General features: G+C 32.9%; 1 protein-coding gene across 1 annotated transcript in view; it reads left to right on the forward strand.

Annotated features, from left to right (window-relative positions):
- The window catches only part of LOC139484106 (uncharacterized), a 121759-nt gene that overhangs the window by 51037 nt on the left and 55836 nt on the right, over positions 1–14886 (forward strand). The window contains exons 2-4 of the mRNA XM_071267834.1: positions 9551–9668; positions 12534–12593; positions 14303–14571. Coding sequence (XP_071123935.1) covers positions 9551–9668; positions 12534–12593; positions 14303–14571 — 447 coding nt within the window. The remainder of the gene's footprint in view (positions 1–9550; positions 9669–12533; positions 12594–14302; positions 14572–14886) is intronic.

A 14886-nucleotide genomic window follows, 5' to 3' on the forward strand; every position in this document is an offset into this window, starting at 1 on the left:
CCCAAATTGATGAATAAAAAATCTATTCAAGCATACGACAAAAAAAATATTTTGATATTGACCAAAAATGATTTTATTTTTCAGAAATGCAAAATAAATTGAACTTTTATATATCTAAAAACATAAAACTTCCCAAACCGCACGTGTAACTCCGTACACAGTAGTTTTTAAGGTGATAATAAGGCTGTATTTGCCAATTTGTTATGATATACCTTTAAACTAGTGTTAAATTTTGACTAAATAAGTTTAATTGATAGCGCTGAAGGGCTTTCGTAAAAAAAAATCAGACTCTAATAAACAAACATTTGTAATTCTGATCATCGTCAGTTTGTGAGTTCTACATCAATTTTTTGTACTAATTAAGAGTCGGTTTTATGTTATTTTTTGCATATATATTTTTTTTGTTACATGTACAGGATGTAGCTTACTTTTCAAGTTTTTAAATGGCAGCAAAATAAAATTGAGAATGGAAATGGGAAATACAATTATTTTTGTATGTGCCTGTCCCAAGTCAGGAGCCTGTAATTCAGTGGTTGTCGTTTGTTTATGTGTTACATATTTGTTTTTCTTTCATTTTTTACATAAATAAGGCCGTTAGTTTTCTTGTTTGAATTGTTTTACATTGTCTTATCGGGACCTTTTATAGCTGACAATGTGGTTTGGGCTTTGCTCATTGTTGAATGCCGTACGGTTACCTATAGTTGTTAATGTTTGTGTCATTTTTGTCTTTTGTGGATAGTTGTCTCATTGGCAAACATACCACATCTTCTTTTTTTATAATACAAGCATACAAAAGTAATCATGTCATATTTTTGTGTCATAATTGTTTTCAAGAAGACACATTTGGTTTCTAGACAATAACTTGAGTATAAGTGAATGGATCTCTATGAAACTTTAATACACAAAAGGAAGATTAGAATTGATTTTGGTACAACATTATTGGGGAGGGTTCTTTTCCAAATTTTGGGGTTTTCTTCCAAAAATTACCTTAATTTACATTGATTATACTCGTCTAGTATTATATATAGATGCAACAAATAGTGATTTGGCAGGAGATGCACTCAAAATAGGGTATTTTTTATTTAATATTTTATCTGTAATTTGTGCACTTTTCCAATGATATGTACTTCTTGATAATGTCTATGTGAGTATCATGATGAAGAAAATATATTTAGTAAGTATATATTCACAATTGACCTGCTCAAGTGCACTGCAAAAGGATCTTCTTTCCCTTCAATTTCAAAAATTACACATGATTGTTTGTTCTCACAGAAACACATGAGTTATTTGGTAAATAAAACACTTGTCATTGTTTGAAACTTTCAGTAATAAAAATTTAGTTTAGCCTGTTTGAAAGTTTCACTGATTATGAACATTTTTAACAGAAAATGTACAAAACACTTGATAAAATTGCATTATCTGCAGAATTATTGATATCTTTCCTCACAATATATTCACAAGTACATTAGAACTAACATATTGTCCATGCTATTCTGATCTGAGTTTTTATTCATACATATACTGGCATGACTGGTGCTGTTTTAAGTTCTCTTCTTTTTCTGTTTCTTGAGAAGTATTTGTTTAACTTGTTCAGTCACTATAAAGTGTTACAATTCTTATTTAGACGCAACACATAAATAGTGACCAAAAAGGTACTGCTTTCACATGAGAGAAGCTAGAAAAAAAATTAAATGTACACATTTTCAATATTTTTTTAGGACTTACTATCATATGAAATTAAGGAGATATGTAGTTAGAGACTGCTGCTGAATAGAAATATGTGGGTTCACCTGATACCTGTTTTTAAATTAGTCCATATTGAAGTTTAAAGGATCCAAAATTAAAACATGTTTGATTCTAACTGACATAAATATATTTTATATGCTAAACATACATCTGAGGTTGTATCAGGCTGTGCATGGCGAAGCATTTTATTGCCTTTAGGTTTGTACTTTTTTTTGTTTTGGTCATGAAAACAAATTTGTAGTTCTGTTGTGAAGTTGCTAACATGAGAATACCCAAATTGCACCTAAATTGTCAGTTTTTTACCAACTTTTTTTCTGTACCAGACAAAAGTTTATTCTATGCTAATTTTGTAGACTATCCTTGTTTACAATATAGATACACCATTTTAATTTTGAGTCCATGTAGAGTCATTGAAAAATGGGTTTGAAATTACATCTAAACAATCCATGATACTGTAATGAGGTGTCTAAGTACCCAAATTCCATACATCATTACATGTATGGTTACTTTCAAATCCTTAAAACTGGGATATAAACATAAATTTTGTTTTATTTCTTCAAATATTTCAAACAATTTGACATTATTTCATACTTTAAACTATTTTTTTTAAAGAAAAGGATGCTGTTAACAAATTTAATTTGCTCATTTTAAAAAGATGATAATAAGATAACTTCACATGGTGAAAGCAAACTTTGTAAAATTTTTGAAGGGTTTTTTTGCTGAATAGGTGCAATTTGGTTACTGAGTATAATTTTGGTACTGTGAGGTTATATAACCATAAGTGTGTATTGCTAAATAGGTTGAAATGTGAACCTGATAGTGATATAGCGATAAAGTACTTGGTAGAGTGAAAATGTTTTGATCAGGTTTAAACTGATGCATAAAATATGCAGGCCACTGTTGCAGCTTGAATTTTAAAGGATGTAGCCCACATACTTCCAAGTAACATGCCCTGTATATACCTATCAAAGTTCTCATTCTCATGGGTTAAAATAAATCCATCTTCTAATAAAATCCAACTTTGGACAATATGGGAGCATACAATATATACAGTAGTCAGTTCTAAATGTACTACTCAAACTCAAGTCTCCTTTTATGAATAAACTAAGAGGGAGAAAACAAAACAGTTTCCATCTCCTGGGACTGTACATGCTGTATAAGGTGTGACATAATCATAGAAAAGATTTGTTGAGATTTTGCCAAAGAAGTACAGAATTAGAAGATTGTGAATTATTTGAATATTTGTTTGCATGTGTTCTAAACTTTTGTTAAGTTTTGAATTAGTCTGTGGGCTACCATAGGATCCAGAGGGGGCGGTCCGTGGGAAAAAAATGTTGATTATATAGGTAATCACTGAAGCCTGAAGCATGACTGGAGCACCCCGTCAGCGCCCCCCCCCCCCCCCCCCCCTCCCCTTTTATGAAAAATGCTGGATTCGCCATTGACTCCATGAATAACCGTGACAACCAGTCAACAGTATAATTATCACTGTTCCTTGATTTGGGGAATAATGTGGCAGATGAACATAAGTAGTCGTGGTCAACCAGTGCACCGTAGTTTACCCCGCATGCCGCATGGCCATTATAAAAAAAAAATCCGAAATGTATTGCTTGCGGAGTTCTTTTCTGTGTTCCCATGCCTGGACGGAACTTTTACACTAAATATGTTATCGTTAACTGAGATTGTGTGACTTTTAAATGAAGTACCTGTGATTTTTAGGTAATTTGTTTTGACTTCACTGATAATGGAATGTTGAAGCAGACGAAACATGGCGTCATATGTTGTTGTCCTCACTTCGGTAATTTCCGTGGTACAATTAAATTTAAATAAGCTTCACAAGTTACAAAAATTTCTGAATTTTTGTATTTGCAAACAAATAGAAATTCATGTCGTATTAAACATTGAAATTTTCCGATCTGCCCCGTTTTTACAAGATCGCGTTGAAACGTTAAATTTGGCCGCCATTAAAAAAAAATCGTACGAGATTTAACGAGAGTGACGAAACTTTTCAGATGGGTCGTCTAGAAAGAGTTATCGTTCTTTGTCCCAAAACAATCCTTCTACCATAAGTGCCAGCATAGCTGGCATATAAAAAAAAATTAGAGTTATTTTTTAATTCTGTATTTTACTCATACATGGACTTAAGTAAGCACTTTTAACATTAAAAAAAAACCAGTTTTAACACCGACAGTAGGAATCACAAGCGACGCTGGTTCCATAGATATCTTCAACGAATTTTTATATATCCCATGCAGTTTTCGGTATATATCAGACTCTGACATTGAGGAGAACAAATACCATGGATGTGTTGTCTTTTTTTCTAATACATTTAGATATAAAACGTTTACTTCATATAAAGCCTCATTTATATAACATTACATGTATATATGATTTATTGTGTCAAGGAAATATTTGGATCAGAGAAATATTTGGCGGAGGAGAGAGAGAGACATATAGACTTATATCGCGGTATTTGGTCTCTTGTTGTTCATGTCAAAATGTGATGGGAGGAAACGTTTCCCCTTCGTTTGCTTTTTATTCCATAATGATATTAGTTAGAGATTTAATCCAATCCAAACTAATAATTGTGTTTTTTTTTATCTCGCATCTTTTTATATTAAATCATTTTAAATTGAAATAATTTTCTGAAATAAAACCCTAACATACTTGTATATCAGACGCTTAACAAAACGATATACCATGCGATTGATGAAAAGCTAAACGATATTACATACCATACGATAAACGAAACGCTAAACGCTAAACGATACCATAAACCATACGACAAATAAAACGATTAACGATACCATGAAGCATACGTTATACAAAACCCTCAACGGTGACATTTACCATACGATGAACGAACGTTGAACGATCTCTATACGAACGATTACCGAACGCTGTACGTACGATTCCCGAACGAAAAAAGTGTTAACTTTTACGTTACAGGGACTGTATGCATGCAAAGTGTGGTTAAAATTTGGCTATATTTATTTATCATATATATGTATCATGTGTATGTTTAGTAGTAAATACAGTAGTTTTGTATATTTGATAAATACATTTATCATATGTTTAGTAGTAAATACAGTAGCATATGTGATAAATAGCCTGCTGTTTAATCCATATCGCGCAACTTTGATGTGCACCCTTTATCGCATACCCTTTATCACACCCCTACCCTTTATCGCATACCCTTTATCACACCCCTACTTTTTTTTTTTTTTTTTTTTTACATAAGTCAGTTTTGGGGTTTTTTTTTATTAAGAAAATTTTTCCTCAAAATAGGTAAATTTTTTGAATGACGTCATTGTTTGGTATGTGACGTCACGAACGTCGAGTTTTCACATTGTATGTGACGTCACGAACGTCAAGTTTTCATATATTTTGGCACACTAAATGCAACTATGAAAAATACAAAACACACAAATTAATACAATAATAAACAAAATATTTTTAAAACAACAGCACGCAAATTGTAAGGTAACCCAGGTGCTTCGGATAAGTAATTGAGCAGTTCTTTTAAGGCCTTTGAAACAAGACAAAAGTAGAACTGAAGGTAACCCAGTGCTATGGATCAGAAAACAGTTCATATAATATAATACTCTTCTGTTGAAATATATGATAAAGCGTATAATACATGGCAAAATCCGTATCACATGCCGTATCACCCTCGACCAATATCATCCCTCGGGCCTAAAGGCCCTTGGGCTGATATTGATGTCTCGGGATGATACGACATATGATACGGATTTTGCCATGTATTATTCTCTATATAGCCTGCTGTTTAATCCATATCCCGCAACTTTGATGCACACCCTTTATCGCATACCCTTTATCACACCCCTACCCTTTATGGCATACCCTTTATCACACTCGGACTCCTACTTTTTTTTTTTTTTTTTTTTTTTTTACATTAAGTCAGTTTTTATTTATGTAAGCTTAAGAAATTTTAAGAAAATTTATTGAATGACGTCATTGTTTGGTATGTGACGTCACGAACTTCAAATTTTCATAATTTTTGGCACACTAAATGCAACTATAAAAAATACAAAACACACAAAAAAATACAATAATAAACAAAATATTTTTAAAACAACAGCACGCAAATTGTAAGGTAACCAAGGTGCTTCGGATAAGTAATTGAGCAGTTCTTTTAAGGCTTTTGAAACAAGACAAAAGTAGAACTGAAGGTAATCCAGTGCTATGGATTAGAAAACAGTTCATATAATATAATACTCTCCTGTTGAAATATATGATAAAGCGTATAAAACATGGCAAAATCCGTATCACATGCCATATCACCCTCGACCAATATCATCCCTCGGACCTAAAGGCATATGAAAGGCCCTTGAGCTGATATTGGTGTCTCTGGATGATACGACATATTATACGGATTTTGCCATGTATTATTCTCTATGTAAAATAAGGCATTTAATCTATGACCTGTTTTCTATTCGTATGATTTGGACTTCAAATTGTATGAAAAAAACAATATTTTAAATTCAAAATTATCGAGGTTGCAAATTTGTTACATATATTTGTGGTCTGTTGTCTCAATAAGGCAAATCTCATTTTTCTTGCTGATGTATCCATGGCAACAATCTTCATTCATTTGTTATAAAATATTTCAAAAAGATGTGTTAAGATTATATTTGTTCCCCCAAAATTTGGCAGAAAATAAAATTTTAATCACTTTGAGTAATAACAGGTTTGTAATTGTACATAAATTTCCTAAGTTTCAAGTTGATTGGATGCATCTGTATAAACATTTGGTTTTTCAACACTTTACATGGATAATTGTTCATTTATGGCCTTTTTTTTAAAAACTCAAAACAGACAGTCCACAGACAAATATCTTGTGGATAAATCGTACTTTGAAATAAGAATCGCTCTGATTCAAACAAAAATTTCTGTGAAACTCACTGCCATCATCAAGATTTTGATCTTTGTATCAACAACATATTTGGTTTTTTGAGAATAAGAAATACCATATAGGGACAAACTGCACTTCTCTTCTTGTCGACCTGTTTCTTTGTTCACAAAAGAAACTCTTCATTATCATGATTATGTTTATACATCATTATATTCATACAAACATGAAAAATTAAAAGATGCTTGAGTTTTTTTATGGGGACTGCAAAAATTTGTGTTTGTGTTATGCTATCATGTCATCAGCAGTATCTTGCATGGAGTTGTTGAATTCCTCTAGCGTCGGCATCTTTATCTAAAGACACATTTTTAGCTCACCTGGCCCGAAGGGCCAAGTGAGCTTTTCCAATCACTTGGCGTCCGTCGTCCGTCGTTTGTTGTCCGTCGTCCGTCGTCGTTAACTTTTACAAAAATCTTCTTCTCTGAAACTACTGGGTCAAATTAAACCAAACTTTGCCACAATCATCATTCGGGTATCTAGTTTAAAAAATATGTGACGTGACCCGGCCAACCAACCAAGATGGCCGCCATGGCTAAAAATAGAACATAGTGGGTAAAATGCAGTTTTTGGCTTATAGCTCAAAAACCAAAGCATTTAGAGCAAATCTGACGGGGGTACAATTGTTTATCAGATGAAGATCTATCTGCCCTCAAATTTTCAGATGAATCCGACAACCCGTTGTTGGGTTGCTGCCCCTGAATTGGTAATTTTAGGGATTTTTTGCTGTTTTTGGTTATTATCTTGAACATTATTATATATAGAGATAAACTGTAAACCGCAATAATGTTCAGCAAAGTAAGATTTACAAATAAGTCAACATGATCAAAATTGTCACGTGACCCCTTTAGGAGTTATTGCCCTTTATAGTAAATTTTTAACCATTTTTCGTAAATCTTAGTAATCTTTTACAAAAATTTTCTCCTCTGCATCTACTGTGCCAAATTAATCCAAACTTGACCACAATGATCTTTGGGGTATCTAGTTTTAAAAATGTGTCCGATGACTCGGTCTACCAACCAAGATGGCCGCCATGTCTTAAAATAGAACATAGGGGTAAAATACAGTTTTTGGCTTATAACTCAAAAACCAAAGCATTTAGAGCAAAGCTGACATGGTGTAAAATTGTTAATCGGGTCAAGATCTATCTGCCCTGAAATTTACAGACCAATCGGACAACCTTTTGTTTGGGTTGCCTCCCCTGAATTTGTAATTTTAAGGACATTTTGCTGTTTTTGGTTATTATCTTGAATATTATTATAGATAGAGATAAAATGTAAACAGCAATAATGTACAGCAAAGTAAGACCTAAAAAGAAGTCAACATGACCAAATTGATCAATTGACCCACTAAGGAGTTATTGCTCTTTATTTAGTAATTTTTTTTTTACAATTTTCACAAAATTTGTAAAATTTTACTAACATTTTCCACTGTAACTACTGGGTCAAGTTCATTTTAGATAGAGATAATTGTAAGCAGCAAGAATGTTCAGTAAAGTAAGATCACAAACACATCACCATCACCAAACCACAATTTTGTCTTGAATCCATCTGTGTCCTTTGTTTAATATTCACATAGACCAAGCGACACAGGCTCTTTAGAGCCTCTAGTTGGTTATTATCTTGAATATTATTATAGATAGAGATAAACTGTAAACAGCAATAATGTTCAGCAAAATAAGATTTACAAATAAGTCAGCATGACCGAAATGGTCAGTGGACCCCTTTAGGAGTTATTGCCCTTTATAGTCAATTTTTAACCATTTTTGTAAATTTTAGTAATCTTTTACAAAAATGTTCTCCTCTGAAACTACTGGGCAAAATTAATCCAAACTTGGCTACAATCATCATTGGGGTATTTTATTTGAAAAATATGTCCGGTGACCTGCCCATCCAACCAAAATGGCTGCCACGGTAAAAAATAAAACATAGGGGTAAAATGCCGTTTTTGGCTTAAAACTAGAAAATCTGACAGGGTTAAATTGGTTATCAGGTCAAGATCTATCTGCCCTGATATTTTCACATGGATCAGACAACCCGTTAATAGGTTACTGCCCTGAATTGGAAATTTTAAGGAAATTTTGCTGTTTTTTGTTATTATCTTGAATATTATTATAGATAGAGATAAACTGTAAACAGCAATAACGTTCAGCAAAATAAGATCTACAAATAAGTTTACATAACCAAAATAATCAATTGACCCTTTAAGGAGTTATTGCCCTTTATAGTTATTTTTTTACATTTTTCATAAATTTTTGTAAATTTTTAGAAAATATTTTCCACTGTAATTACTGGGCCAAGTTCATTATAGATAGAGATAATTGTAGCAACAAGAATGTTCAGTAAAGTAAGATCTACAAACACATCACCAAAACACAATTATGTCATGAATTTATCTGTGTCCATTGTTTAATATGCACATAGACCAAGGTGAGCGACACAGGCTCTTGAGAGCCTCTAGTTTTAAGCGTATGATCATCTCTCTGAAATAAAACAGTTCTTCTAGGTTCCAATACCACAAAGGTAAGGCTGGGATTGAGTTTGCGAGTAATTGCCCCAAATGTTTAGAAATTAGGGACAATAAGGGGGCTTAAAACAAGCATTTTTCTACTTTCCAGACAACAACTTGTACTAAACTTTATGGAACTTTCTTAAATTGTTAATTTTTGGCTGAAAAGAGAATAAACTTTGAAATTTTAAAGTTTCACAAAAGTAGCACAGTGTTGCACAAAAGCACAGTATCACTCAATAGCCAACAGTATTGCACAATAGCCCAAAGAATGGGCAATAGCCCACAGTATCTTTTATATTATACAATAATGATTTATGTTAATAAACAAATTAAAATTAATTATCATTTTCAATTTTTTTCTAGAATTTATTCCAAGAAATTAAGACATGTACAGACTTGGGAAAAAGTATTTTGAATGGAAAACTTTCACACGAGATTTTAGACCAAATGAAAAGAGAATTGAAGAACCTTTTTCAAAAATGTAAGTTACTTAGAATTAATGGCAAAATTGTTACTAATTGTTATTTTTTGTTTATTTTTCCGTTATGTATTTTCAACAAATTGATGGCATGCAGACATGTTGATTGATTAATAAAATATGAAAAAATGCATACATTTGTTATGCGCAAATGAGACAGAAAACATAACATACAAGAGAGTTCACAAGCAATCAATATGTCACCATACATTCTTAAGCATGGGGTGTATATAAAATGAATCATTCTTGAAAAATGGAAGTCTTCAGGGTTCTCACTAAGGAGATTCAATGAGTCCTGGATCCCTGAAAATCTGTCTGGATTCACCAATTTTAAAACAGGTGATTTCAAAGAAGCATCAAGATTGAAATATTGTGTATAAACTGAACGCTCATATCATCTTTTTATAGCAAAAGTTTAAAAGTAATCTGAATCTAATGTCATTTCATTGCTTTATTAGGTAATTGAGATTAAAAAGATAAGTTCTATTACAATAAAATATCTTGTTGTTACTGTTGGACTCGCCATCATGATATGACCAAAAATGATGAAGCCCTGGACTCTACTTCAAAAATTCTTAGTGAGAATCCTGGTCTATTAGCATGATTAGCAGAGGTGAACAACAGATTTAATCAAATAAAAAGACATTTTTATTCATTTCCATATGGTGAGGACATATTTAACTGGTATTAAATTTAAATACTTGGTTTTGCTGCAGTTCTTACATCATTTTTGTAGGATTTGCTTTCAAGATTTGCAACTCTTAATAATCGTCTCATTTGTTTTTTTTTTGGATAGTTTGGAAAAGTTAATCATATAAGAACCTGAAAAGGACATTTTTTTGCAAACAATGGGAATGTTTATTTTGATTATTGACCTTGATATAATGGAAATTGCACTGTAAGATTTTTTCACAAACAGGTAAAACAGAAATAACATATGCATATATACTAAGCTTTCAAATGATACAAATAATAAACTGTGTTTTAGATGAGTGTGTTAAAGCCATTAACCAAGAGGCTTTGTTAAAAAATGTTACTCACTTATTATTTTATAGATCATGAAGATCATTATAATAAAAGAGGGTCGAAAGATACCAAAGGGACAGTCAAACTCATAAATCTAAAACAAACTGACAACGTCATGGCTAAAAATGAAAAAGACAAACACAAAAACAATAGTATACATGACACAACATAGAAAACTAAAGAATAAACAACACGAACCCCACCAAAAACCAGGGGTGATCTCAGGTGCTCCGGAAGGGTAAGCAGATCCTGCTCCACATGTGGCACCCGTCGTGTTGCTTATGTGATTACAAATCCGGTAAATAGTCTAATTCGGTAGGTCACATTCATTGCGAATTTCAAACGCGCAATTTTACACCAGTACCCATACCCTCCTTCCTTGATGGGTGCATTTTACATAGACAAATATAATCGTATAATATAATCAAAATGAGGATGTTAATTTGATGTATGCCTTTTTGTGCTTCTTCGTTACATTTGTTGTTTTTATAGTGATTAAGATGATAACACAATGTTGACTGCTGTACCCCTATTTTTGACATTTTTACCTATTATGTCTGTTTGTTTTGTTCACGCATCGGTGACTATATAATGAAATTTGATGCGACTGTCATACAAGTGAGAGGTTTAGCTAGCTATAAAACCAGGTTCAATCCACCATTTTCTACATGAGAAAATGCCTGTACCAAGTCAGGAATATGACAGTTGTTATCCATTCATCGATGTGTTTGAGGTTTTGATTTTGCCAATTGATTATGACTTATATCTAGAAATTGACTATGAGGGTCGGTTGAAAACAAAACTTTACGACAAAAGAGATGATTTCAGCTTCCCAATTGTGAATTTCATTTTTTAAAACAAGAGTTCCAAATGGTGAAGATGAAATCATCACTTTGTAAATTTTACGGACGCCATCACGAGTTGGTTGACCGTTATGGAATATCCGTTTCACAGATGATATCGGATATGTTCCTTATGTCGTAACTACAATCCCGTTTCATTTTCACGAATGTGACTACCGAATTAGACTATTTACCCCTATTTGTGATATTTTTACCTATTGCTTTTGTTTGTTTTGTTCACACATCGTTGTGATATAATGGAATTGTATGCCACTGTCATACAAGTGAGAGGTTTAGCTAGCTTTAAAACCAGGTTCAATCCACCATTTTCTACATTTGAAAATGCCTGTACCAAGTCAGGAATATGACAGTTCTTGTCCATTCGTTTTTGATGCGTTTTGTTATTTGATTTTGCCATGTGATTATGGACTTTCCGAATTGATTTTCCTCTGAGTTCAGTATTTTTGTGATTTTACTTTTTTCATGAAAGGGAAGGGGATTGTAGTTACGACGTAAGGAACATATCCGATATCATTTGTGAAACGGTTATTCCATAACGGTCAACCAACTCGTGATGGCGTCCGTAAAATTTACGAAGGGATGATTTCAACTTCATCATTTGGAACTCTTGGTTTAATAGCTTTCTTGTGAGCAGTAACCCTCTATCAAGAAAATCATGATAGGAAATGCAAGCACGGGAATATCGTATCAATTGGGATAGTTATATACCCCGTATGCAGGTGCTGCTGGAATGTTGCTACTTAGAAATGGAAAGTTCACAATTGGAAAGCTGAAATCATCTCTTTTGTCTTAAAGTTTAGTTTTCAATAATAAAGATCTCTGTGATATTTAAAAAAAAATAAATTGTGTATAAATATTTTCCAGCGTGATATATTACGATAGGATTACATTTTGTTGAAATCAAGATACTATTTCTGGTTCTGATTAATTGTAAAACTCTGGATAAACATTTGAATTGTATATTATTTCTATTCCATAGCAAGAGAGAACAATCCTGCACTGTCATTTACATCATTATCTCATAAGAACTACACAGAAGGTAAGTAAATAAACGAACTAGTGCAATCAAAATAAAGACGCAGAATACAAAATATTGTTCAACCAAAAAGTGCATCTTAAGCATGAAATACTGTCAATTTTCAGACCTGTACATAGATTTTGATTGTTTGCAGCCATTTTCATTATAAACTGATCTGAATAAAAAACCTCAACAACAAGTGTAACAGCCACTATGTTTCATTAGTTACTTTGTTCCGGGGGATCTTTTCAACTAGTTATTCGTTCCGATGGAACTGTCCAACTAGTTGTTTTATTCCGCGTACAGTCGAAAAGTTCCGGAAAAAGGTAGCTAGTGGAAAAGTCCCGGAACAATATTAATGTAGCTAGTTAAATAGTTCTGGCGGAACAGAAAAACTAGTTACATCTTTCCGAATATACCATATTTTGTCCTTTTTGTAGAAAGAGGGGGGAAGAATGAGTATCAGTATATATAAGAGCAAATCATTAATTTACAAGAATACCCAACGCACTGAAAGGGGTTTCTTTGGGGACAAATATGAAAAAGGGGAATGGAACTTTATTTTTGTTGAAATAATGAAAATGTATTTAAATTTTTGATGTACTGAGGGGGGAAAACAAACTCCCCCAGCAAAATTTAATTTGCATTTCATAGCTCACATAAAACAGAATAAGTTGCATTATCATGCAAATTTAGTATTCATTGTACCTCAAGAGCTCAAGAGAGGGAAGAATACCCCCACCTCATGTGGGTCTTTGCATCAATTCTCCAAATGGAACTTTGTGACTGGTTGACAAGTTCCGTTGGAACTTTCGGGCTAGTTTGTTAGTGCCAGTTTTGGCAAAAAGGAACTTTCTAACTAGTTGATATGTTCCGTTGGAACTTTTCAACTAGTCACTTTGTTCCGGTGGAACTTTTAAACCAGAGGAAGCTCAAAGTTACTAGTTAATAAGTTCCTCTGAAACTTTTCTGCTAGTTAGTTCTTTCCGCCCGGAACTTTCCAACGTCGGAACAAAAGAGCATTTACACAAGCTCATGTTAATTTTTTTTTATTAATTTCAAATCATACCCTCAGTTGTTATTCAGTATTGGTAAACAAAAAGATATTTATTCGCCTGTTTTTGTCGAATCGGTAAGGTTATGTCACAAAAGCAGCACACAGCAATCCTAGTTTATGTCGTCATTGTCATCACAACTAAGTTCAATATTCTGTTCAGCAATTACAAATTATCAAATGCATGCTTAAAAATATATTCCAGATTCTTAAAAAATGTAGTCGATTTAGCGTTCACACGATCCGATTCCAGTTAAAAAGTTGGAAATAGCGTACGTTTCGATTTCAAAACGACGTTTCGACTTCACTTTCGACTTCAGATTTTAGTGTTCACACGATACGATTTTAGTCGAAAGCAGGTGCACAGGTAAAAATCGAATGAAAATCGAATGGAAAATCGTATCGTGTGAATGCACCTTTAGCATATACAATTAAGTTCTTTACGTAGTTAGTTTTGTGCCGCCTGCATGTCGCATACCACAGTGACATAACCCATTTCGAACAAAACCAATCCAATTATTCTGAATATTTTGGATACAAATCATAATATAAAATTGCATTACAGTAATTGATAAGTTGATGAAAATATCATTTGAAATTAAGCGGATTCCCCCGCATTATCTGCTGTCTTCTGTATATTTTAAAGTAATCCATTCAATGTTCTTTAATTTTTTAGCTTCTATCTGCTTACATCCAAAACAATTAAAACTAAAATTGCTGAAATTGTATAAGGGGAATGATTGTGGAACAGAAGAGGCTGAGAAGAGGTTGAAAGAAAATTGTCGTAATCTGAATCTAACATTACGAAATGAAACTCCTAGAGATGGAAATTGCTTTTTTGATGCTGTTTCTTCGCAGTTGAGGGATCATGGTCTGAGGGAGAGGTCTGCAGAAGAAATAAGAGAAAATGTAATCGATTATCTGATGGAAAATAAAACTTTTCAGGTATATGCTTAAAATGATAAACATAAGAATGTTTGTAAAGAAATTGGGCAGGTTTCATCGACTGATGAAAGTTGAACCTAGGTAATCCGTTGTTGCCAACATTTTACACTGCACTTTTCCATATTTGCCTATCCACAGTCAGAATCCGGTGTATCAGCATGATCAGTAGTTGTAGTTTAGTCTGTCAGTGATATTTTTTCCCTGTTTATTGGTTTGTGGTAAATAAGAAAATTTGTTGTTTGTTTAAATTGTTTCACGTTATGTCATGTAGGACCTATTATACATTGTAAATGCTTAGTGATTTGCGCATAGTTG

The sequence above is a fragment of the Mytilus edulis genome, chromosome 8, assembly GCF_963676685.1.
Source record: "Mytilus edulis chromosome 8, xbMytEdul2.2, whole genome shotgun sequence".
Lineage (NCBI taxonomy): Eukaryota > Metazoa > Mollusca > Bivalvia > Mytilida > Mytilidae > Mytilus > Mytilus edulis.